Source organism: Chiloscyllium plagiosum, chromosome 22, assembly GCF_004010195.1.
Source record: "Chiloscyllium plagiosum isolate BGI_BamShark_2017 chromosome 22, ASM401019v2, whole genome shotgun sequence".
Taxonomy (NCBI): domain Eukaryota; kingdom Metazoa; phylum Chordata; class Chondrichthyes; order Orectolobiformes; family Hemiscylliidae; genus Chiloscyllium; species Chiloscyllium plagiosum.
Window position 1 is genome coordinate 43,057,084 of NC_057731.1, and position 25,997 is coordinate 43,083,080.

Consider the following 25,997-nt stretch of genomic DNA (forward strand, 5'->3'; position numbering starts at 1 on the left):
GTAGCCCTGGGCACACGTATGGGCCCCAGCTATGCCTGTCTCTTTGTTGGCTACGTAGAGCAGTTGATCTTCCGTAATTACACCGTCACCATTCCCCACCTCTTCCTCTGCTACATTGATGACTGCATTGGTGCCATCTCGTGCTCCCGTGAGGAGGTTGAGCAATTCATCAACTTCACCAACACATTCCACCCTGACCTTAAATTTACCTGGACCATCTCTGACACCTCCCTCCCCTTCCTGGACCTCTCCATCTCCATTAATGACGACCGACTTGACACTGACATTTTTTACAAACCCACCGACTCCCACAGCTACCTGGTTAGACCGGAGGGTCTGTTTCCATGCTGTACATCTCTATGACTCTATGGTTGAACCTATTACTCTGGCTCACTTAAACTTACTGAAGTTTTGTTTAGAATGTAAACTAGTAAAATAGATAAGGGAGAACCGCTGGATGTGGTATATTTTGGAAAGTTTTTGATAAGATTCTTGACAAGAAGTTAAAGCACATGGGACAGGGATGATATACTAGCATATATTGAGAATTGTTTGAGACAAGAAAACAGAGAGTGGAAATAAATGGGTCTTTCTCTGAGCGGCAGGCAGTGACTTGTGGAATACTGCAAGATCTAGTGCATGGTCCCCAGCCATTAATGCAATGTCAAATTTACATGGATGAAGGAACTAAATACAATGTTTCCAAGTTTGGTGATGACAAAAAACTGGACAGGATCGAGAGTTGCAAGGAGGATGCAAGTAAGCTTCAAGGTGTTGTAGACATTTTGAGTGAATGGGTAAACACGTGACCGATGCAGTAAAAAGTGGTGAAAAACAGAAAGGAAGAGTGTGGTTTATATGAGATTTAATGGGAAGTGTGGATGAAAATAAACAAGCAGGTGCAGCAAGCAATTAGGAAGGCAAACGATATGTTCACCATCATTGCAAGAGCACTTAAGTTTTAAAGAAGGGATGACTTTCTGCAGTTACACTGGATTTGGTTTGCCAACATCTGGAGTATTGCAAGCTAAGAATATACTTGCTATAGAAGAAATGCAGCAGAGGTTCACTCAGCTGATACCATTCCATGAGGAGAGATTGGTTCATTTGGGTCCGTATTCACGAGCATTTAGAAATTACAGGGAGTTTTGATTAAAACACAAACTTCTACAAGGGTTGGACAGACTAGATGCAAGGAGATGGTTTCCCTGTATAGAGAATCTAAAACCTGAGGATAGTCTCAGGGTAAATCATTTCAGATGGAGATGAGGGTAAACGACACCAAGGGGTACAGGGGATAAGTGGGAATATGGCATTGAGATACAGAATCAGTCATGATCATATTGAATGGCAGAGAAGGGTAATATGGCTAACCAAGTGGCCAACTCTTGCTTCTACTTTTTAATGTTTCTACGACATCAACTGATCTCCAATCTGGTGGGATCGATTACTCTGACATGAACTGATTTCTGATTTGATGGGCTGTTTTATTGTATTACACATATTTGCTTCAAACTGACTACATTTTGTTGGTTGAACCATGATTCTCCTCTAATACCTCCCTTGTTCTCCTGAATTTGCTAATTCTGCTGGAGTGCCTGAACAGCTCACCAGAATATGGAATAAGCAAACACTCTTCACACATGAACTTACTGAAATCAACATGCTATTGAAACACATTGGTTCTATGTTACCTTTGAATATTTTTTGTTCACCAGCCTGGCCATCACAGAAAAAAAACAGTTGATAAATGTTAGGAGCCCAGGCTGATTAGAATGTGCGATAGGTTTAGGGTTAAGCCCTAGTGAGGTCACTCTCAAAATAAAAACTAATATTTTGGCACCTAGATGATTTACCCTTATGCCAACTATTCTTAATTGAATACATCTACTATCCCAATATATCAAGCTGTCTTGGCTCTCAGCTTCACACATAGCTCAACATTTGTTACTGACCAACTGGAAAATTTGGCTTACATTCGAATTTATACACATTTATCTTAAGGAATTAAATATAGAATTGCAGAGATGGAGAATACGTCTGTGCAGGAAATTTACCCATCAACCAGCAGAGTTAGTCTGTAGTATAGATTTAGACAGTGACAGGTAAATCAGAAAGTTAAAGGTACAGTCACAACTAATTGTCTCCACTACATAGAGTAGTTTGAAATGGCAACATTGCAACATGTTTTAGTGAACATCTGATTCACATACTCTGAAACAGCTGGAATGTGTCCCAGGTCTAACACTAATTTGCAGTTCAGTGTTGAAAGTGTATACCATCGGAAAGGGTATAAACTGGTGCTAACTGGTTTTCAAATCAACTCTGATTGACCAATGCTTTGCCATGGAGAAAGCATTTTTGAATTCCCAGGGAGCTTGGGGTGCCTATGGTTTTTCAGGTGTTCTATTTATAGCAACACCATGGCCAAACAAGTCAACTTGCCAACCAATCAACACTCCTTTTCTCCTGTGGTGTATATGATTCTGATGTTTTGAAATTTGGCACTCTTACATTTGTATAAGTGTAAGGCAAAAAGCTTTGACAACAAATCTCTTTTGAGCAAGATTCAAGCTCTGGACCACCAAGTGAGTGTTTTGGCAAATCTCATCCATTTTGTATCACGTTTACTCCTCACTCTGTGAGGAACAATGTGATATTGAATCTTTCAAGGAACGAACTGCAGAAAATAATAGTTGGGACTTGTAGTATAAACACTGCCCATTGCAATGTTTGAGACTATTAATCAAGACAGTGCACTTTGGAAAAGCAGGAATTGCCATATACAGGCCTCTAACTGTCCTGGACTTTATACCAGTCCTTTATACAACTACTTTGCCACTAGTTAAGGGGTGCACTGTGATGATTATTACCTCCAATGTCACTCTGGACCATGCATCACTTGTTCCACTCTCTCACACTGACCTGTGCACCAGCTGCACTGATACCCCGGCTGGCTGTGTAATGACCACCACTACTTTCCTTTGGACAGTGCATCAACCTGCACTACATGTTAGCAAATTGCATTCTCTCTTCCAATGTTGAGTCTTACCTCTTTTTTGCGATTTTTTAAAATGCTCTGGAATTTTGACAGCTCCTTTTCCTGGTCGGATTTGATCCTCTTTGCTTCATCTCGCAAGCGGGTAGTGTGGTCTTGTTCAAGACGCTCAATTGTCTGTTTCTGCTGCCGTTCCAAGTTTTCAATTTCATGGTCATACTGACGCTTCTTACTCTGAAGGGGAATAGATTAAACCCAGGTAGACAAATTACAAACCACATTTAATAGCATACAAGTCCATCTTTTCTCTGATAGTAAATTTCCAGATTTGTTTTAAAGTAAATTCAAATTTTCAAACTTCATTTTTGGATTTGAACCTGTATTCCCCATATTATTAATTCTGTAACATTATCACTACTGCACGTAGCTGATACTAAGTTTCACCCAGATTGTGATTAAAAACTAAACATTCTGGGTGAGAATTTGCCTTCTTTTCAAAATGTCAATTAAAGCAAAACAGAGGGTAGAGAATCATTGACTGAAAGGACTTCAGCATTAGAAAAGGACGACATTACCAGTCTGTGCATTTTGAGCTAAAATGATCAGTGCTAAATCATTTCAAATATTTTACAGATGGTTCAGTCGTTCAAAATGAGGGAATAATCTCCTGACAGTTCAGTGTGCTATGCAGAAACAGTATAGTAGAAATATCAGAATGGGGAGTTTTGACTATCCAGAGATCAACTGGATAAAACAACTAAAGGTTTTTTTAAAGTCCGGAGTTTATTGAAGACACCAGAGCATGTTCAATGCACTGCTCAAATTGGCACAGGTACATTTAAATGGTTTTGGGCTAAAGGACAGGTGGGGATATGATTGAGGAATGGAGACATTCTGCTGCGGGAGGAGAGAACGAAGAGGAAAAGCGGCTGAAAGAGATGAAGAAGCAAACAACAAACCACTTAAATGAGTGAGTAAGCCCATAACCAATGAATAGAAACCAAGAACATTTTGCATTTTACACAGACTTTTACAATCCAACGATTCTTTTGAAGTTGTAATACAGGAATTCCCCAGCTTAACTGTGCATTCAAAGTTGCCAAACAGCAGTGTGATACTGACCAGATAATCTCACTTTAATTATGATGATTGTGGATAAATAATGGCCAGGATATCTGAAATAACTCAAAAGTAAAACATAACGTATGCTGGAAATCTGAAGGAGAAAATGCTGAAAATACTCAGCAGATCAGGCAGCATCTTTGGAGAGGGAAATAGAATTCATGTTTCAGATTGATTCACTAATCAGGAAATGAAAGGTCATCAAATTGAAGCATTAACCATTTTTCATAAGTAATAACTTGCCTGATCTTCTTTCAAATAGTCACCATTGGATATTTTATGTTCAACTGAGGGGACTGGTCATGATGTAGAGGTGCTGGTTTTGGACTCGGGTGGACAAAGTTTAAAGTCACACAACACCAAGGCTATAGTACAACGGGTTTATTTTTAAGTACAAACTTTCGGAGCGCTGTTCCTTCATCAGGTAGCTAGTGACAGGAATGATGGCATACAAGATAAATGGCAGAGAAAAGAAATAATTTATTAAAGTTACATATGCTACAGTAAATAGTGTTATTTTCTGTTGATCACAAAAACTGAAATTAATTACTCTGGTCCTGAGTAGCAGGAGAAAATGAGGACTGCAGATGCTGGAGAGTCAGAGTCAAAAAGGGTGGTGCTGATAAAGGGCTTATGCCTGAAACATCGACTCTCCTGCTCCTAGGATGCTGCCTGACCTGCTGTGCTTTTCCAGCGCCACCCTTTTCGACCCTGAGTAGCAGTCAGTCAGGCAAATTAGTCACCTTTGTGGTCTCATTGGGATTTTATACATTTTGAGGGGGCTTGTGGAATGGTGGGGCATAATAAAACGGATTGGTCTGTTCAAATTGAAATAAACTACTATGATCTGACAGCTATTACAGAGACTGGGCTGTGAAACAACAAAGCTTAGGTCCTGAATATTCAAGGTTACCTGCCATCTCAGAAGGACAGGAAGCAATGAGAAGATGGAGAGTTAGCTCTGTTAATTAAAAGTGGCCATAACACAACAGAGAAATAACCTTAGAACTAAAAATCAAGCTATCAGATGTTTGGCTAGAAATAAGAAAGCGCAAAGAAATCTTTTGTGAGAGAAGGTCATGGATCCCCTAACAGTATTCACACTGTATAATGGGTACATCGAACAAAATAATCAAGGTTTGAGAGAAATGCCTGGTGATAAACATGGGTAATTTTAATTTACAAACAGATTGATTGAATGAAGCAGATTAGCAGAAGCAGGTTGAAGTTCATATTGTACTTTTGGAATAGTTTCTTCCAGCAACAAGTTGTGGAGTCAACTAGATTTGGTAATATGCAATAAGATTAGGCATCATAGTAAAGGAGCTCCCTAGGTGGCATGGATCATAGCTTGATTGATTTTCTGTTTGAGGAGAACAATGGGTATAAGAATGAATGTTCTAAACTTAAACAAGGGCAATTATAAGGGTACATGAACAGAGCTAGGTCTGAAATAGGTCTGCAGAGAAAGAAAGACTTCAGGGGAAAGACACACCATTTGCAGCTAACTAAGCAAGTTCAAGACAGCATTAAATTGAAAGAAAAAGCATATAATTTCACAAAGATTAATACACAGTAGATGTTTGAACAGAATGTTAAAAAAGCAAAGAATGGTTTAAAAAATGACTAAGAAACTAGAACGTGAGGAAGTTGTTTAGAAATATAAAACTAGATGCATTTTCAACACTTATTTAAAAAGAAAAGGGTAACCAAAGTGTGCAAAGTCCTCTTGAAAGATTGTGTAATTAATAATGGAAAATAAAAAAATGATGGATAAATTGAATTGATACGTTGAATCTATCTTCACTGTGGAAGTCACAGACAACATCCAAGAATTACTAATAAATCAAGAGGTGAAAGGATGGAAGTAAGTTAAAACAATCACAATCATCAAGGAAAGGGTACTGGAAAACTGATTTGAACTGAAGAATTGCAAGTACCCAGCTCCCAATAGAGTTCATCCATAGTCTTAAAAGAAATGTCTACTATATATGAGTACTAACTTTTTAAGATCCCCTAGCTGACAAAAAGGTTCCATCAGATTGGAAGGTAGTAAATATAACTTCTAATCAAAGGAAAACAGAAAGCAAGAGGCTGCATATAATTTAGCTTAACATTGCTCATAGAAAAGTTACTGAAATCCATTATTAATATTAGAAAACATCAAGACAGGTAGAATCAATGTGGTTTTGTAAAAGAGGAGTATCAAATAAGTTGTGCAACATTTCTTTTTTTTTGCCACTGCCCAGACCTCCGAAGTGCACGGTGGCAGTGGCTTTGGGTGGCAGAAGCCATGCATCTGCACACCATTTGGTATGTGCACAGCTTCCCAGTGAATGCACCATCACCCACCTGCACAGCTTACAGGGAGTGCTGAAGGTGAATTAAGGGGTACTTTAAGATGTGATGTAATTCTATTTACAGCAGGCATTCGATAAGTTGTTTTGTTAAACATTACTACACAAAGTAATACCTAATGTTTTAGGCAGTAACATATTAATACAATTAGAAGATTAGATGACAAACAGGAATAAAACATAATGACTGACACGGCACAGGTAACAGAATTGGAGCCATAACTATTTATAATGGAGAGCAATGATTTGTATGCATACAACAAGTGGTTAAAGAAGCAAATTGAATGTTGTTGTTTATGACAAGGGAGATTGTTATACAGAAGTAGGGATGTTTTGCTACAGTTAGACACGGAATTGGTGAGACCACATCTGGAGTATAGCGTACAGTTTTGTCTCTCTTATTTATGGATAGGATATAACTTCATAAAAAGCAGTTCAGATAAGGGATAGGTTGGCCTGTAACCAGTAGAATTTAAAAGGATGAGAAGTAATCTCACTGAATCATACAAGATCTTGAGGGGATTTGACTGGGTGGGTGCTGAGAGGATGTTTTCCCCTGGTGAGAGACAATTAAAGGACATAGATTAAAAATAAGGGATTTCTTATTTAAAATAGAGGTGAGTATTTTTTTTCTCTTAGAGGATCATGAATCTGTGGAATTCTCTCCTCCAGAGCATGGTGGTGGCAGGTTTCTTGAATATTTTTAAAGAACATTTTTATTTTAGATAGATTGTTGACCAACAAGGAAGTCTCAAGAGAGTATGGAATAGACAAGAGTGTGGAATTTTACACAATCGTATAAAATTGCATAGAAAGCTCAAAAGGGCTGACTGACCTATTACTGCTCTTAATTCGTATTGTTATAAGGATTGCATAAAGATGGATTCCAGTTCTACCCTTGAACAACTGCCTTTCTGGAGTACAAGAGTGAGGCAGAGAATTAAAGCTTTTACAATGTTGCTAGTATGCTTTATATTTAACAACACAAGCTAAAGATTTCTAGACTTACTGTCATCTCCTGCTCAAAACGGCGAAAGATCTGCTCACGCTGCTGCTGCAGCTTATTGCTGAGTTGCTGCTGTGTACGTTGTTCCTCTTTCTGAAGAAGCCGCAGCTCACGCAACTCTTGGCGCCTGCACAGAGAACAGAAGTTCAACATAAAGTCATTCATAGACAGTCCTTTCAACACAGAAATAGAAACAAAAGATATAAAACCTAGAAATCAGAGGTAAAAATACTGCAGGTACATCAATGCCTCACCATCAACAGATTTTAGGATGGAGTTTGTGGTTGCAACTTCATGTCAAAATCCAATTCCAAACACTCAAGTCTTAGCTAATTCAAAACATTCACAAACTTAAACATGTTCAAATTTGGTTTTAGCTAAAGGTGCAATGTCTATTGCACTAACTCCCTTTGGTTTTGTGATTGAAGTTATTAATGACTTGAAAAAATGAAAAAAATGGGTGTAACAGATTTCCAATAATCTGGAGAAAATTCTTGATTTATTGTCAATTTCTTCTGATGCAACTAAAAAATGTGTTTTGAGATTTGAATCTTGGCAGAAATATCTTTGCTGCTGATTGTCTCATGTAAATCCCATCAGGTTCCATACTCATTTCTGTTCGATATTGAAAAAGCTTCATTAACACAAATTTTTAAATGCAATATAATCAATTCATCTCAAACCTGACAAAAAATACAGAGTTCAGCTGAGTGTTTGCCAGGCTCTATTATGTAAAACCAAGTCATCTGCTTTCTTTCCTAAGTGAGGATTCTATAAATATGTTAAGCTTCAAATCAAAATACTCCAGTTCTGAAATTAATGACAGAGAATAAAAATAGGGAGCATTTGTTACTCAAAAACGAATATTGTCCAATGGGCTTTATCTGAAGCTATTCTCACAAACAGTGATAAGCTAATTATAAACATAAAAAGAAATTGCTAGATAAGCTCAGCAGGTCTGGCAGCATCTATGGAGAGAAATCAGAGTTCGCATTTTGGGTCAAGTGACCCTTCCTCAGAACTGATGGTAGCTAAGTAGTTCGCGTGCAGAAGATAGGGTGGAGGAGGTAAGAAGTAGAGGTAATTCAACTAGAAAGCATTTATTAAACACAATTTGTGAATTGCCGACTTTTTTTAAAAAATAAAGCAAACTCCCATTTGCTGTTACGTGATTCTCATCCCTGGCACTAGGTGTCGCGGAGGACTGGACTCCGCATTGGCATCATGTGATCAGTCGGCTCGTGTGCTTTCTCGTGAAGAGCTTCATGAAAGATATTGTGAAATATTTGTGCTCGCGGAGTTGGAAAAGCATCATGAAAATATCTCTACAGCCTGAGGACAAGAAGCTGGGAGCAATGTGTTAAAAACTTGAAGAGTTGAGATAAGAGTGAAATTTCACTGGAATTGACTAACAGTAAATGAACAGTGTTGAGGAGCAGTTTGAAACTTGGCTTTGTCGTTTGTATTAAGAAAGCTTTTTTTTCTCTTTTTGTTTAAAAAAAATGCTTAGATGTTAAAGATTATCTGCACTCATGCGAATCTGTTTCAGTGACTAATCACTATGGCAACCAACTGCAAAAAAATACCAGTATGGGGCTTGGACACGGTCAGTCAGCAGCTCAGGGTCAGGAAACTGCACATAGTGGATAAGGGAGAGAAAGGAGGGTAGCACACTGTTACTTTTGGTGCATGTGCGAAGATGTCCTAAAGGGGTGAGTAGGCCATGCAGAAGAGATTTAAGGTTAGTCAGGGTCAGATGGTAGTGAGGATAAGAGTGAGTGGGATGATGATGCAGGAAATGGTGGGTACAGTAGCAGAGATGGATTCAGTGTGAGGTATCAATGAGAAGATAGAGGCACTTTCACTAGCAGAGTGCAGAAGATCATTGATCTTCTTCCATAATTCTATGCATTCCCTCAGATGGTTGAGGCTGCACTAGTTTGGCTGGTAACCCAGGTCCAGGTTGGTGTTGTTCCACTAGAATGGGATCCTCTGTTGGCCTTGGAGAAAAGGATATCTTGCCTCTGCATCATCCCATTCTCATCAGCACCATCTCAATGTCCCTGCCCACAAAGAGAGGCACCAATTTTCCATTGTCTTCCACGTTCAGGGCCAATACCAGGAACCATGCAGGGCAGTTCTAGATTGACAGCTCTTGTCTGGGTTTGACCAGCATGGATGTTGGTCAATTCTGGGATATCCAGGAAGTGGTGAGTTGTTTTGAAAATGACACCTGGTCTGATTGTGCTAGAATGTGAGTGAGGAGCATCAAAGGGTGAGGTAAATAATAAATCAGGTGGGTTTTGTAAAATAAGGTATAGATATCCCTAAGCATCACGATGTGAAATCCTCTAAAAAAATTTGACCAAACTGACACTTAGTGAAAGAAATTAAGATCCTGCCCTTGATCTATCAAAGTAGGTTTCATTCTGGGATCTTACTTGTGCAATGTTATCATTGGATGGGATCAGAAGACTGATTAGAATGTAGTGCAGCCAGCATGTATAGATGCCAATCGAGATTAAAAGTTGAAAATTCTGATGAATTACACTATACAATACCATAAAACAGGTCAGGTACAATAGGTCCAAATTTACTTCGACTGTGCTATTGTTTGTGTTAGGCTAACTACTATTACTGTTTTGATTTTTACTGGTATTTTTGGTGGTCCGCCCCAACCCTATTTTTACTCAAAAGCACCATTTATAATGCATGATTTTCTCTAACACAGCATTGCATGGGAATGTAATGATGGTGTTACAGGAGAACTACCTGTAAATGATAGAAGGGAATGGAGCCCAAAGAGACAGAAGAACTGTTGGATAGATAAAGGAGTGGATAACAATCTGACTATGAGGGTGATTCAGTACTAATGGGGAATGTTAGTGGCTAACAATGGGTTGTGTGTAATAGCAGACAATGTGGTAACAAGGCCTGGTGTGTGGGCTTTGGAATAGGAGCATAGGAGAGTATGAAAAATAAAGAACAAGAAAGCATGGGAAGGATTAAACCATGAAGACCACTGGCAATTTGTGATCTGTGAAACGCAAGATAGAATAAGAATTGTGGAACATTCTTACACCAATTAACAGAGTAAGGTTAAGGCTGAAAGGTCACTATGGCGTGATGAGATAACACAAGTAATAAAGCAAGTTTCTCTGTTAAGTGTTATGACGACAGGATTGGGACCATAAATATTTGGGACATGACATTAAAATATCTAATTAATAGTAGAGTCAGCTTGAGTCAGGAGACTATTGTAATAGATGGAATAGCTAAATATCTATCATGATAGGTTAGTCTGCAATGGAAGATCACTGTAGCAGAAGTGTTAATAAATATCTAATCATGATATTATGAAAATATTAAGTAGGGTCTGGAATGAAAGACCACTGTAGCAGAGTTAGCAATAAATATCTAACCGTGACATTAGAATAACATTAAGTAGAATGTACAACTAAAGAGATAATGGGAACTAACATCACTGGTTTATTGCGTAGCTAGAGTGAGGTACTTTGATTAATATAGTTGGACATGCTGATAAGCTAACCGAAACATGATAAAAAATATAAAAATCCACTTTCTCAGGTGTCACGGTTTTTTGTTTGCAAATAAAAGACCTACTTCTTGAAGAACTCTCTGCGACTCCTGGTGGTTCTCTATATTTTCTCCACAATACTCAAAACCTAACGGTGTTGAATTCGATATTGAGTCCAGAAGGCTGCATCATCCCCAAGTGGAAAATGAGGTACTGTTCTTCCAGCTTGCGCTGAGCTTCACTGGAGCAGTGCAGCAAGCCTGAGATAGATGTTGGCCAGGGAACAGGATGGTGCATTGAAACTAATTATAGCCCTTTTTGCATTATTTGTTTAATAGGGGGAGGTAGTAACATGGCTGTAATTCCACTGGACTAGCAGCCTAGTATTCGTGGGTTAATGTTCAGGAGACATGGGTTTGAATTGCACCATGGCAGATAGTAACATTTTAAGTGATTTTTAAAAATCTAGCATAATGGTGACCATGTAACCACTGTCCATTGTTGGAAAAACTCATCTAGTTCACTAAGGTCCTTTAGAGAATGAAATCTGATAGTTTATTTGATTAGGCCTACATGCGACTCAACTCTCAGCAACGTGGTTGATTCTCAATTGCTCCAATTTGGGGTAGGTATTAACTGCTGACAGTGATGCCTACATCCACTGAATGAATAACAAAAATGTGCTTTATTTTCAGTTTTTAAAAACCTTTCTCACTTTATGCTTTTATTAATAGCTTCAAATATTCCAGTTAGAATTCAATATCCAAAAGCATGAGATTACATTTATGTTAAGGAGATTCCACAATTCAAAATAACTCACTGTCCATGCTACACTGAAATCTTTCTGACAGAGGTACCAAAGTGTTCTTTTAACATAGATCTTGCTTTTTTCTAGGAAACACATTCCTAGGAGTAGGGAAATAAATTATTAATTGCAGCTTATAAAGACAAATTACAGATGCCCTTCACTGTAAAATCACTAGGTTGTAAAATAAGAGGAATTTATACATTACTAACAAATACAAATTCATGTGGAACGCTCATTGAAGGATACACTTGATCCAAGATTGAAATTGATCATAAAGAAATTTACTCCAAAACAAAACTCAACATGTTATAAAGCTGCTGATATACTTAGTATTAAACAAAAATAACCAGGTTGGAGTCTTACCTGAGGTACCTCATTTCTTCATTGTTTTTGTCATTATCTGTAACAATTTTTGATGTTGTCACTTTTACCTCCACACCATCGACCATAAACTTACGTGTTTTCTTCAATGTTTTTTTCTGTTGCTTCATTTCCTGTTAAAGTTGCAAATACACAAACAAGTGATTGAAAGAGACTACCTGTTGCCCAGTTTCCCTGCCATTCATCTGCTGCCCCAGTCTCTGTACTGTCAGAGCCCCAATGCTATCTGCCTACTCTGCCAGTGCCACTCCAGTCCCCTTTGGTTCCTGCAGTCTGCCCACTATGACAGTTCCTGGGCCATCCGCCTGCTGCTGTGGTCCTTGTGCCATTTGTTTGGCCTACTCTGCTGACCCAATCCCTGTCCAGACCACTTGCTGCCCTGGACCCCATGCTGAGCATTTGCCGTCCCGGTCCTTGTGCCTTTTACCTCAGACCAGCTGCAATTCACCTGCCGATCCTTGATCCTTGTGCTATCCACCTGCTGCTCTAATTCCCCATGTTGTCTGCTTTCTGCCCCAGTCCCAGTGCTCTTTCCCTGTCACTTAGGTCCCTGTGTTGTGTCCTGCCACCTTGGTCCCTGTGTTGCACCCATCCCTGAGCTGTCTGTCAACCAAATCAATCAAAAATTTCAATAGAGGCTCCTCACCATCTTCTCAGAAGTGACTAGTGATATTCAATAACTTCAATATACTCCACTGAAAACCAAAATAAAAATGTGATTTTTCTGTGCCTGAATTTGATTTGTTACCTGAAGTGATATGGATCCAGTCTCCTTGTTGCGGGACAAGAAGCTGGATATGGACAGGCTTAAGTCTATGCTGTTGTTGTCTGCCATTGACCCGCTCCCAGAATCCGCATCTCTCTCTTTCTCTTTACCCATGCCCTTCGATTGTGCAGCAGGATCCAAATTTTCCTTCATTTCTTCAGTGGTGACACTGATTTCAGGGATCATCTCCAGCTTTATGTCATCTGGACTCTCACTCTCTGTTTCCCTCACTTTATATGGCATAGCATCTTGTGTTTCATTCAACTCGCCACTCTGTGTTACTGCTGCTGCTGCTGCTGCTGCTGCTGCTGCTGAAGGGTTAGTTTCAGATTGTGCCTTAGTTTCAGCCTCTGTCTCTGAAGTGTACCCTACTTTTACACCACTCTCAGTTACAATTTTTATCTCACAACATCCTTCACCTTCCACTGATTGCGTAGCAGAGTTTACTTTGAGATCATCAGCCTGCTTCTCCTCTTTTGCTTCTTCACTGGGAAGAGCTGGGGTGTTTACAGTTGACTCTGTCACATCCTGTTTTCCTTCCCCAGGAATTACATCCATTGTTTCTTCAGGTATATGCTCTTTCGATTGCACACTGATCACTGTTGCACTGGAAGCTTCCCTTGCTGCTTCTTGCTCACTTTTCTCTGCTTGTGTTTCTGCCAAGGCTTCTGTCACCTCAGGGTTGGTTGTTTTGTTCTCTCTCTCCACTTTATCTTCATTTGGCTCTGTGTCTGCCTCTTTCCCTTTTCCAGTTGCATTTTCCTTTTCTACCTCTGACACTTTGACTCTTTCATTTTCAGGTTTTCTAACATCCTCATGCACCTCAACTTCTTTCAGAGATTGTTCAGTGCTTTCATCAGCTTCTGGGATCTCCACATTTAGCTCTTCGGTCTCAGATTTTTCTTCGAACGGCACAGGTTTCCCAACCTTGGTATCCAGTTTCTCACTACCTCCTTGTACATCTTCATTATTGGTGTCAGCAGCATTGTTCTCCGTTGGCTTCTCCCCTTCACTGGTACCAATCCCTTCATCTGACAGCTTGTCGCTGACCTTGTCTGTATTTTCTTCAATGGACTCTGTCTCCATTTTCTCAGAAACTGCCTCAAGGACTGAGGGAGACTGGGATAATTTTTCATCCTCAGAGCTGGCTGTGCTGATATCTGATGGGGCACGTTTATGTCCTGGCAAAGCCTAGGAGAATATAGCATAAAGCTTTTTTTATTGTGTAATTCAAGTACATTAGACAGTTAATTTATTTCAGAGCTCTACTCACAGCTAGTTCCATCCATGAATCAAGGGCATTTCAGTATCATATCAAAGAATGATGATCATACCGCCACTCATACTTAGAAATTTTGAGACACATATTGCAGTAACTACACAGACAACAATGGCAGAAGATCAACAACGTAGTGAAATTCAAATTCAAGAAAATGTCACTCAAGCCAAAGATGCATTAACAGTGCATTAACCTTCCATTGTGACACAATCTAAAAAGGAGTCAAAAGATTCTTCTTCAAGTGAACAGCCCCTTTCCACTACTAAATAAGGCAGAAGAATGTGAATTTTCAAGTCACTCTCATAAAAGAATATACTGTGGATCCTTTTTTATATTTATTCATAGGTTAGGATGATTCTGGCAAGGCCAGCATTTATCAATCATCGCTAACTGCCACTGAGGTGATAGTAAATGAATGCTTTGGGCCCATGCGATCAAATATATGGTTAGTAACCAATGGTAACAGGGGAAAATCCAGGATGTTGAGATGACAACAGGAAAGATGATAAATTTTCAATTCAAGACGAAGAGCACTTTGCTTGTGATGGTGTTCTCATGTTTCTGCTGGTATTGTTATCCCAAGATACTGGTTTAGAAGTTGCACTGAAGGTGGTTTGACAAGTTGACACAATACATCTTGCCAAGATTGGAGGGTTTGTGCTATAGGGAGAGGCTGAATAGGCTGGGGCTGTTTTCCCTGGATGGTTGGAGACTGAGGGTGACCTTATAGAGGCTTATAAAATCATGAGGGAAATGGACAGGTTAAATAGGCAAAATATTTTTCCTGGACTGGAAGAGTCCAGAAGTAGAGAGCATAAGTTTACAGTGAGAGTGGAAAGACTTAAAAAGGGAGCTAAGGGGCAATTTCTTTACGCAAAGGATGGTGCATATAGGAATGAGCTGCCAGAGGAAGTGGAGATGGCTGATATAATTACATTTGAAAGCCATCTGGTTGGGTACACGAATAGGAAAGGTTTAGAGAGATATGGGTCAAGTGCTGGCAAATGGGTCTAGATTAAGTTAAGATATCTGATTGGCATGGACTAATTGGACCAAAAGGTCCATTTCTATGCTGCACATCTCTTTGTAGATGGTAGACTCTGCTGCCACGGTGTGCGGTGGAGGAAGTGAATGTTTAAGGTGGAAGATGGTGTGTCAATAACCTGTGCCATTTTATCTTGGATGGGGTCAAACCTGAGTGTTTTGGAGTCGCATTTGCCCAGAGAAATAGGGAATATTCCATCACACTCCAGATTTGAGCATTGTGGATGATGGGCAGACTGCAGGAAGTGAAGAGATGAGTTGCTCGCTGCAAAATTACTAGCCGTTAACCTACTTTCTTAAGTTGATCCAGCTAAGTTTATGATCAATGGAGAGATGGTTACATCCCTGCCCTTTGCTGTTTTGTGAAATTACAAACTATTATTAACAAAGAAATAATGAAGAGGATTGACGACGGCAGAACGATAGACGTGATCTTATATGGACTTCAGTAATGGTTCCACAAGGCTCCTTATGGTAACTAATTAGCAAGGTTAGAACACGTTGAATACAGGGAGAACTAACCATTTGGATACAGAACCGGCTCAAAGGTAGAAGACAGAGGGTGGTGGTGGAGGGTTGTTTTTCAGACTGGAGGCCTGTGACCAGCAGTGTGCCACAAAGATTGATGCTGGGTCCACTGCTTTTAGTCATTTATATGAATGATTTGGATATCAATGTAGGAGGTATGGTTAGCAAGTTTACAGATGCACCAAAGTTGGAGGTGTACTGGACAGCAAAGAAGGTGGGTGACACGGTGGCACAGTGGTTAACACTACTGCCTCACAGCACCAAATACCTGGGTTCAATTCCTGCCTCAGGCAACTGTCTGTGTGGAGTTTGCACATTCTCCCCGTGTCTGCGTGGGTTTCCTCCGGGTGCTCCTGTTTCCTCCCACAGTCCAAAAATGTGCAGGTTAGGTGAATTGGTCATGCTAAATTGCCCATAGAGTTAGTTGAAGGGATAAATGTAGAGGAATGGGTCTGGGTTGTTTGCTCTTCGGAGGATTGTTGTGGACTTGTTGAGCCGAAGGGCCTGTTACCACACTGTAAGTAATCTAATTTTAAAAAAAAAGGTTACCTGCGTACAACAGTATCTTGATCAGATGGGCCGATGGATCAAGGAGTAGCATTTGGAGTTTAATTTAGATAAATATGAGGTGCAAATCAGGACAGGACTTATACACTTAATGGTAAGGTCCTGGAGAGTGTTGCTGAATAAAGAGACCTTGAAATGTAGGTTCATAGTTCCTTGAAAGTGGAGTCACAAATAGATAGGATAGTGAAGGCAAAAGTTGGTATGCTTGCCTTTCTTGGTCAATGCATTGAGCATAAGAGTTGGGAGGTCATGTTGCAGTTGTACAGGACATTGCCGAACCAATTTTTGGAATATTGTATGCAATTCTGGTCTCCCTCCTACTGGAAGAATGTTGTGAAACTTGAAAGGGTTCAGAAAAGATCCACAAGGATTTTACCAGTTTGAGCTATAGGGAGAGGCTGAATAGTCTAGGGCTAGCTTCCCTGGAGCATGAGAGGCTGTGGGGTGGGCCATTTAGAGGTTTATAAACTCACGAGGGGCATAGATAGGGTGAACAGCCAAATTCTTTTCCCTGGGGTGCAGGAGTCAAAAACTCGAGGATATAGTTTAAGGGGAGAGGAGAGAGATTTAAACGGACCCAAGGGGCAACCTTTTCACAGAGGGTGGTGTGTCTCTGCAATGAGCTGCCAGACAAAGTGGAGGAGGCTGGTACAATTACAACATTTAAAAGGCATCTGGATGGGTATATTAATAGGAAAGATTTAGAGGGATATGGACCAAATGCTGGCAAATGAGATTAGATTATTTTAGGTATATCTGGTCGGCATGGACGATTTAGACCAAAGGGTCGGTTTCCATGCTGTACATCTCTATGACTCTATTAACAACCTGTGATAAGAATAAGGCAGCATTTGATGAAACCTTGCAAAGCTCCAAGACAAACTCATGTCCCCTTGATGAACAATATTGCAAAATGGCAAGTGGCTTAAGATCCAGGTTTCTTAACGAGTGAGCCTTTCAACTCTAATCACTGAAATAAGGAATCCTTTAAATTTATTATTGAAACCTTTTTCCCATATAGACTTGTCTAGCTTCCCCTTGAATTCATTTTTATTATTTGTTTCAACTACTCCCTGTGGTAATGGGTTCTACATATTCACCACTGGGTAATGAACTTTCTTCTGAATTCCCTATGAGATTTTAATTAATAAATACCTCCCCACAATAAAGTGCTTTTTGTTCCGATATTCAAAGGTCGATGACATTCAGGTTCCTGCAAATTGAAGTACAAGGCCTGACAAATCAGTACCTTCTACCCAATTCAAGGTGATTCAAATCAAAGATTAAATGGATGACTGTGCTTGGACACAAAACTGGAAAGCAAGTAACCTAACCATCACCTTACCAGCCAAACTTTTAAATTTTGTAATTTCTGCGCTTGCCTGGCATATCTGATACTCACTGCTGCATTTTCAGAATCCTCCTCCTCTTCATCCTCCTTGCTCTCTTCAATCTCTTCTGTTACCTCTGCCTTTGCTTCTGCAATCAACTCCCTCACTGGCTTATTGCTGTTAACATTCACCACAAATGGATGCTAGAAAGGGGAAAAAAAAAACAGATTTAGAAAAACAAAACTAACTTACACACAATAGGCCATGGTAATCCCAAATCTGTGACCACCAAGAAAAATACAGCAGAGGCATGCACAAGGCACTCATCATCATAATTTGGAACTATATTGCCATTCCTTAACTGTCGCTAAGTCAAAAGCCTGGAATTCCTTTCCTCCCAGCACCGTGTACCTACAACACACTGATTATAGCAGTTCAAAAAGATGACTCACCACCAGCTTCTCAAGGGTATTTAGGGATGGAAAATAAATGCTAGCCAAGACAGTGACACACACATGCAAATAATGGATCTAAAGAAAATACCTCATGTCCTGAGCTACTGCCAGTCATCAGATATGTGTCCCAAATTTGGCTCCCCCTCTATCACTGTGATGTAACTGCATCAGGCAGCAGTACAGCATTCATTGAGAAAGGAAAGAGATGTTGAGGCTCTACCATGTTCTTAAGGTCTCCAGCATCACTTACACCAACCAATTTTAAACATGAACCGAAGCTGACCTGGAGCAAAATGGCCTATATTTCCACAGAGCTTAAGAAAACCCAAAAATCTGAAAAAACAGCCAGAAACGTAAATAGACCTGATGGAACATCATCCATATGAAAAATTAACTATTTCCTTCCACAGATGATGCCCAAACCTAAGTTTTTCCAGCCTTTTCTGTTTTATTTTAAAAAAGAAATGCAGTGGTCATCAGCATTGAACAGTTAATATCTCAGGCAGGATCATTCTACTGATCCGGATCTTAAGTGGAATGCTAATTTGTCTCTTCAGATGCTGCTGCATCTATCATACAATTCTAGAATGCTCCATTTCAATTTCTTAAGTTTTTACCCTTTGCTGCAGATAATAAAATGAACAATAAGAGTTGGTTCTGAATTAGTATCAGAAATGGATTAATGGGGAATGTGACTGATTCTGGATCAGCACAGAGAAAAGGTGTAATGGAAAATACTATTAATTCTGGATTAGCATTGTGAAAAGGTTAATGAAGTGGAACAGGTTCAGAATCACTTGACTGAATTAAAGCTTACTTGCTGTCAAGATGCTTCCAAAACACTATTGCTTGATGAGCACCTTACATGTTCTCAGCGCCAATGATCTGGAGCTCACAAAATCTCTAACTCAGGGGTTTCCAAACAATAAAATTTTGGGGTCACAAAGGCCTTAATGGCAGTTATAGAACAATGAGACAGTTTAATTATACTATCGTTTCCCGTGTGCTCTGCGGGAAGATTCTGGCAGACACTGGCCTCCATTTTGGTGCCTTGAGTTCGATCCAGTGATAATCAGAAAGTAGAATTTGGGAGGAATGGAGTAAGTGGGAGGTTGGTGATGATGTTTGTTATAGATACCTCTATTTTATATTGCAGTTGGAATCATAACTGTCTGTTCTCCAGGGTACATTTAGTTCACTATACACTTCTATGTTTAAGACAACACAAGTATTTTGAGGTGTAGTTCTACGACAAATACATGTATGCCATGACTCAATTTGTGTACAAAAGTTGCTGTACAACTGGAAATGTTCCCCCGCTCACCCACTCATTGATCTCTCCACCCCCTTCATAACTCTGGGATCGTGTAAATTCAAAAACACTAAAATGAGAACACAGTGGTAAAACTGTGAACCAGTATTTTAATGCAAATGTAGGTCCACAAGCAAGCATCGAACAAACAGCTCTGATTTATACTCACAGATGATTGGGGCATTAGGCCAAAACAGCAAAATCTGATAGACATGAAACTGCTATTTTTCTTATGATCTTCGTACAAGAGAATGTAGACGCCACAAAGCAGCTCTGTGTTCCCTTCAGCTGTTTCTGTTTGAATTCTAAATCTGCAGACTCTGATGGGATATTCCAATATAGAAACCAGCTGTTGCACAGAATGTGGCCTATAAATTCTGACAGGCCAGTGAAGCTCCACCTGCACCCAGAACACAACAGAATGCCTGGGCCTCTCCCGTCACTCCACGGGCTAATGCACTGTCCACCTGACACTGAACCATAAGAATCCGAAAAGACTGAAGTTCCATCCTTAGACTGAGCTGAATTAACTGATCAATATTCCTGAGTTGAGTGACTGGAAAAATTGACCAGGAATTTCAGTCTTCAAACATTACCTTGTGACAACTACAAGAAACTGCCTATCTTTACGGTTCAACTTAGGGCAGGATCAGACGCCAGTTCCATGCTGCTTTACTTGTGATCTGCTAATACTGAGATCTGAATCAAACTGACAGAGCAGACAGGACTCTAGAGATTTGAAGATACAGTGCAGCACTCCCTTAGTGTACCTTTGATTATTAGTGCAGCCTTCTTCTAGGAAAAGAGCATTACTGACAAGAGCATCATTTATTGCTAAGGTCCAATTGTTTGAGAAGATGGTATAGCTTGAATTGCTATAATCCATTTGGTGCAGATAAAATCAGTGTCGACTTCTCTGTGATGGTTTTGATGTAACAGAGTGGCTTGAAAGACCTCGTCAGAGAGCATTTAAGAGTCAAGCACATTGCTGTGTATCTGGAGTTACGTGTAGGCCTGCCTGAGTAAGGATGGTGCATTTCATTCTCTAATGAATGCTCATGAAGCAGATGGGGCTTTTTAAAATGGTAGTTTCACAGTACCATTATTTAGACTAGTTTTTTATGACAGATTTATGAATTAATTGAATTTAAATACCATGCTGATGGGAACTGAACACGTCTCTGAAGGATTATTTCCAAGTCTCTGGGTCACCAATGCAGTAACAATATTATAAATGTTAACAGTTCCATTTGCAAAAGTCAGTTATCTTTGTAATTTGGACTGCTCACAGTTAGGTCTTAAATGGTCACAGTTGTATATTACAATCAGGACGAATGACAATAACATCTTAATATTGTTCGGTTCAGTATCCCCTGGTGCATGTCAGAATGTGAAGCTGTTTCCCATTCAGTATTTGTCAAGCACTGATTACATACTCACCTGTAGCAACTGCTGGGATGACCACCTCATCTCAACATTCTTCTCCAATGCCTTTTTCAGGAAATCACTGAACTCAGGAGACCTACACAAAGAAACAGCAGTCACTAGATGGTATGAAAGAACTTTATGAACACCTCATCATAACTATCAGAAACATATCAACATGGAGGTATGCACAGTGAGATCCCATGAACTGCAATGAAACAAACTTTCACAAAAGGCATGAAATGCAGGGATTAGAAATGGAAAACAATAACTGCAAAAGTCAGTCAGCAACTGGTGTCCAGCTCTGATGAAGAGTTACACACAATGCGTGAATTTTGGCTGTTAGGCTCAGCCAAAATCATCACAGAAGTCAACACTGAATTTATTAGCAGCACAGGAGGGCATTGGACTATTGTGCCCACACAATGACAGATCAGACAAGATGCCTGATGTATGAATGCTTATACTTACAGGGGTGTAATTTTAAAGATCCAACATACAAACATTTCCTGTACTAATGAATGCCTACTTTATATTCTCTTCATTGTGTTCGATTTGTATGCAAATGACTTGCAAACAGACTCAAGAACAGAAACTGTTTGCAACAAAGGGATGGCCTGTACACAACTACACTACAAATGATGACCAACATGGCGTGAGTATCCAAAATTTGATTAGTTCTGAAGAGGGTGTGCAGGTGCTGGACTGGGGAAGACAAGGTCAGAAGTCATACGACACCAGATTATAGTCCAACTAATTTATTTGATATCACAAGCTTTCAGAGTGCTGTCCCTTCTTCAGGTGAAGTCACCTGACAAAACAGGCAGCACTCTGAAAGCTTGAGATTTCAAGTAAACCTGTTGGACAATAACCTGGTGTCATATGACTGCTGACCTTCTGAAGGGTCACTGGACCTTAAATGTTGACTCTGCCTTCTGTCCACAGATGCTGCCAGACCTGCTGAGTTTTTCTGACAATTTTTGTTTTTGAAATCTGTTTAAATGATGCAACTTAGCAATAGATATTCAACTTCCTACTCATCTTTCAATAGTGTCATAATCTCTTCAACATCCACCTGAGCAGGTAAAGGGAGTGTCAGTTCATTCTAGTCAGCAGAGAAATCTTTCAATCATAGAGTCATACAGCATGGAAACAAACTCTTTGCTCCAACTCAACAATGCCAACCAGATATCCTGAACTAAACTAGTTTCACTTGCCAGCATTTGGCCCGTATCTATCTAAACCCTTCCTATTCATATACCTATCCAGATGCTTTTAAATATTCTGATTGTATCAGCCTCCACCACTTCCTCTGGCAGCTCGTTTCATACACGCACCAACTCTGCATTGAAAAGTTACCTTTCAGATCCTTTTTAAATCTTCCCCTCTCACTTTAAACCTATGTCCTCTAGTTTTGGACTTCTCCAACCCTTTGAAATAGACCTTGACTAAATTCATGCCATTCATGATTTTATAAACCTCTATAAGGACACCCCTTAGCCTCTGTTGCTCCAGGGGGAGAAGGTCCCAGCCTATTTAACTTTGCCCTGTAACTCAAATCCTCCAGTCCCAGCAACATATTTGTCAATCTTTTCTGCACCCTCTCAAGTTTAACAACACTCTTTTTGTAGAAAGGCAACCAGAACTCTACGCAGTATTCTAAAAGTGGCATCATCAACGTCTTGTACAGCCACAACATGATCTCCCTACTGCTATACTCAATATACTGACCGATGAAGGCAAGTGTGCCAAACAACTTCTTCACCACCCTGTCTACCTGCGACTTCACTTTCAAGGAACTACGCACCAACATTTCTGGGTCTGTTTGGTTACACTCCCCAAGGCTCTATCATTATCTGCAAGTCTTGCACTGGTTTGCTTTACCAAAATGCAACACCTCACATTCATCTCAATTAAACTTCATCTGCCACTCCTCGGCCTACTGGCCCATCTGATCAAGGTCCCATTGTACTCTGACATAATCTTCGAGTGTCCACTAACCACCTCTTTTGACGTAATCTGCAAACTTATTATATGCCTTTTATATTCACATCCAAATCGTTATATGAATAACAAAAAGCAAGGGACCAGCACCAGTACCTATGCCACACCACTGGTCAGAGGCCTCCAGTCCAAAAAGCAGCCCTCTACAACCACAATCTGTCTGCTATCTTCAAGCCAATTTTGAATCCAATTGGCTAACTCCCTCTGGATCACATGCAGAGAAGTATTTAAATGCTGCCCTGCTACTGTCACCATTTCCCATTAGAAAGAAGTGTCCAACATAGGTTCTCGGATTTCTGACACCTGCCATTAGTGCTCTTCACTGGACAAATGATTACGCTTGAAAGATTTGGAGATCTAGCACCAGCCAATACACATTAAGCATTCCTCCTACAAGGAGGAATGATGCAATCTACAGAACCCCAAAAAAAGCATCATTATGGAGAGCTATACTCACCAGCATAATGCTATTTTGATAGGTGTAGTAAGGCAGAAAAAGAAAAGATCTGCTGGTAAATCCAGACTCATAGGTGGAAGCTTAGTGGCCTCACAGCCAGCCAGCTGGGTTCTGTTCATCACTGATGGTGGCAAAGGCATTTGTGCTCGTAGATGATTTGGATTGATAGCTGCAACCTCCAAGTTCTCCACTCAAAAGTCATCCTAAACTATGTGGTGAAGTTCTATCATAAGGTTTAAATCCATGGGCTTCTGATGTGTGGGTGACAAACCACCTGAGACAAGCTGCACCCATCTAGGCAAAATTCCATCACATTTCTGGCTTGTGCCTTGTAGATGGTGAACAGGCACTTAGGAAATAGGCAATGTAACCCAATGCAGTAATCCCTATTTGATCTTCACTTGTAGACATTCAATATTCTAGGTGTGGCCTCACCAAGGCCCTGTATAGTTCCAACAACATATCTCTACTCCTGTACGCAAATCCTCTCACAATGACAACCAACTTACCATTTGCCTTCTTTACTGCCTGCTGCACCTGCATGCTTACGTTCAGCAACTGACTGAATCAGCAAATCAGTAATGTGTTTTCCAGCAAATATTATAGAGTTATGAATAGATTCTCTCTTGTTGGATATTCCTGGCACATATGTAGCATGTAAAGTTCATGTCACAAAGTTCATGCCTGGTCTTGGTCATGTTGTCTAGGTTTTTATGTGGATGGATACAGGACTCCAATGACTAAAACCAGCTTCCTCTGAAATAGTTACAATTCTAACCAGCAGAAAAGTTTCCTGATTCACAATTACTGTGGTTTTGCTGGGATTCCTTGATGATATTCTTGGTCAAATGCAGCCTGGATGTTAAGAGTAGTCACTCACCTCATCTCTGGAATTTAGCTCTTTTGTCCATCTTTGGACCAAGATTGAGGTCACAAGTCAAGTGGCCATGGAGACACCCAAATTGAGCATCAGTGAGCAGGTTATTGCTTTGCAAGTGCTGCTTGGTTGCACTGTTAATGATCCTTTCCATTACCATGCTGATGATCAAGATTACACTGATAAGGCAGTAATTAACTTAGTTGAATTTGTCCTGCATTTTGTGTGCAAGACATAAGTCAGCATTTTTTCTACAGTCTGCCCTGCCTCAGCTGAGGGCCACACACTCTCAGAATTGCAAAGGACCCACTCTGCACTACATCCTCAGGAGAATTCATACTCTCAACAAACAGTATTTCACTCCATCTCAAAACATCAAAAACTATAAGTACAACAACCTTTTATCTACCCACCTCCACAACCAGCGCTCCTCAAACATTCCACTAGATTCCCCTGGTCTCTGGAACGTGTTTGCCACCACTTCCGCCCCACCAACGCCACTCACCTGCATTCTGCTGACACGCCCCCCCACAGATCCCACTGTCACCATCCCCGCCCCCCAGAACCCTGAGGGGAACACCACCCCTACTCATGGCTCCAGCTGCATTCCCCACACTTCTTCCGCCGCCTTAGCCTCCGAGCTTACTTTCACAATCAGGACTCCCGCCCACCTTCCGAGGACCCCTTCACCCATCTCCAACACACTGCATCCACCTGGACACCCCGCGCTGGCCTATTACCTGCCCTTGACCTCTTCATTTCCAACTGCCGCCGGGACATTAACCGCCTCCATCTGTCTACCTGCCTCCCCCACTCCAACTTCTCACCCGCACAATGTGCAGCCCTCCAATCCCGACCTCACCATCAAGCCAGCAGATAAAGGGGGCGCAGTGGTAGTCTGGCACACTGACCTCTACACCGCTGAAGCCAAATGCCAACTCGAGGACACCTCTTCCTATCGTCCCCTCAACCATGACCACACCCCCATCACCAAACCATCATCTCCCAGACCATACAGAACCTCATCACCTCAGGAGATCTCCCACTCACAGCTTCGAACCTCATAGTCCGGGAACCCCGCACTGCCCGGTTCTACCTCCTTCCCAAGAGCCACAAGTCTGACCACCCTGGCCAACCCCTTGTCTCAGCATGCTCCTGCCCCACTGAACTAATTTCTACCTACCTCGACATTGTCCTATCCCCTCTGGTCCAGGAACTCCCCACATACGTTCGAGACACCACCCACGCCCTCCACCTCCTCCAAGACTTCCGTTTCCCCGGCCCCCAACGCCTCATCTTCACCATGGATATCCAATCCCTCTACACCTCCATCCGCCATGACCAGGGCCTCCAAGCCCTCAGTTTCTTCCTCTCCCGATGTCCCCAGCAGTACCCTTCCACCGACACTCTCATTCGCTTGGCCGAACTGGTCCTCACCCTTAACAAATTCTCCTTTGAATCCTCCCACTTCCTCCAGACCAAAGGGGTAGCCATGGGCACACGTATGGGCCCCAGCTATGCCTGTATCTTTGTTGGCTATGTAGAGCAGTTGATCTTCCGTAATTACACCGGCACCACTCCCCACCTCTTCCTCCGCTACATTGATGACTGCATTGGCGCCACCTCGTGCTCCCGCGAGGAGGTTGAGCAATTCATCAACTTCACCAACACATTCCACCCTGACCTTAAATTTACCTGGACCATCTCTGACACCTCCCTCCCCTTCCAGGACCTCTCCATCT

General features: G+C 40.9%; 1 protein-coding gene across 3 annotated transcripts in view; it reads right to left on the reverse strand.

Annotated features, from left to right (window-relative positions):
• The window catches only part of slka (STE20-like kinase a), a 109,019-nt gene that overhangs the window by 49,704 nt on the left and 33,318 nt on the right, over window positions 1–25,997 (reverse strand). For all 3 annotated transcript variants that reach the window (XM_043712880.1, XM_043712879.1, XM_043712878.1), the window contains exons 7-12: window positions 20,933–21,014; window positions 17,797–17,928; window positions 12,959–14,167; window positions 12,193–12,323; window positions 7,487–7,610; window positions 3,053–3,232 (exon numbers count right to left, since the gene is read on the reverse strand). In XM_043712880.1, coding sequence (XP_043568815.1) covers window positions 3,053–3,232; window positions 7,487–7,610; window positions 12,193–12,323; window positions 12,959–14,167; window positions 17,797–17,928; window positions 20,933–21,014 — 1,858 coding nt within the window. The remainder of the gene's footprint in view (window positions 1–3,052; window positions 3,233–7,486; window positions 7,611–12,192; window positions 12,324–12,958; window positions 14,168–17,796; window positions 17,929–20,932; window positions 21,015–25,997) is intronic.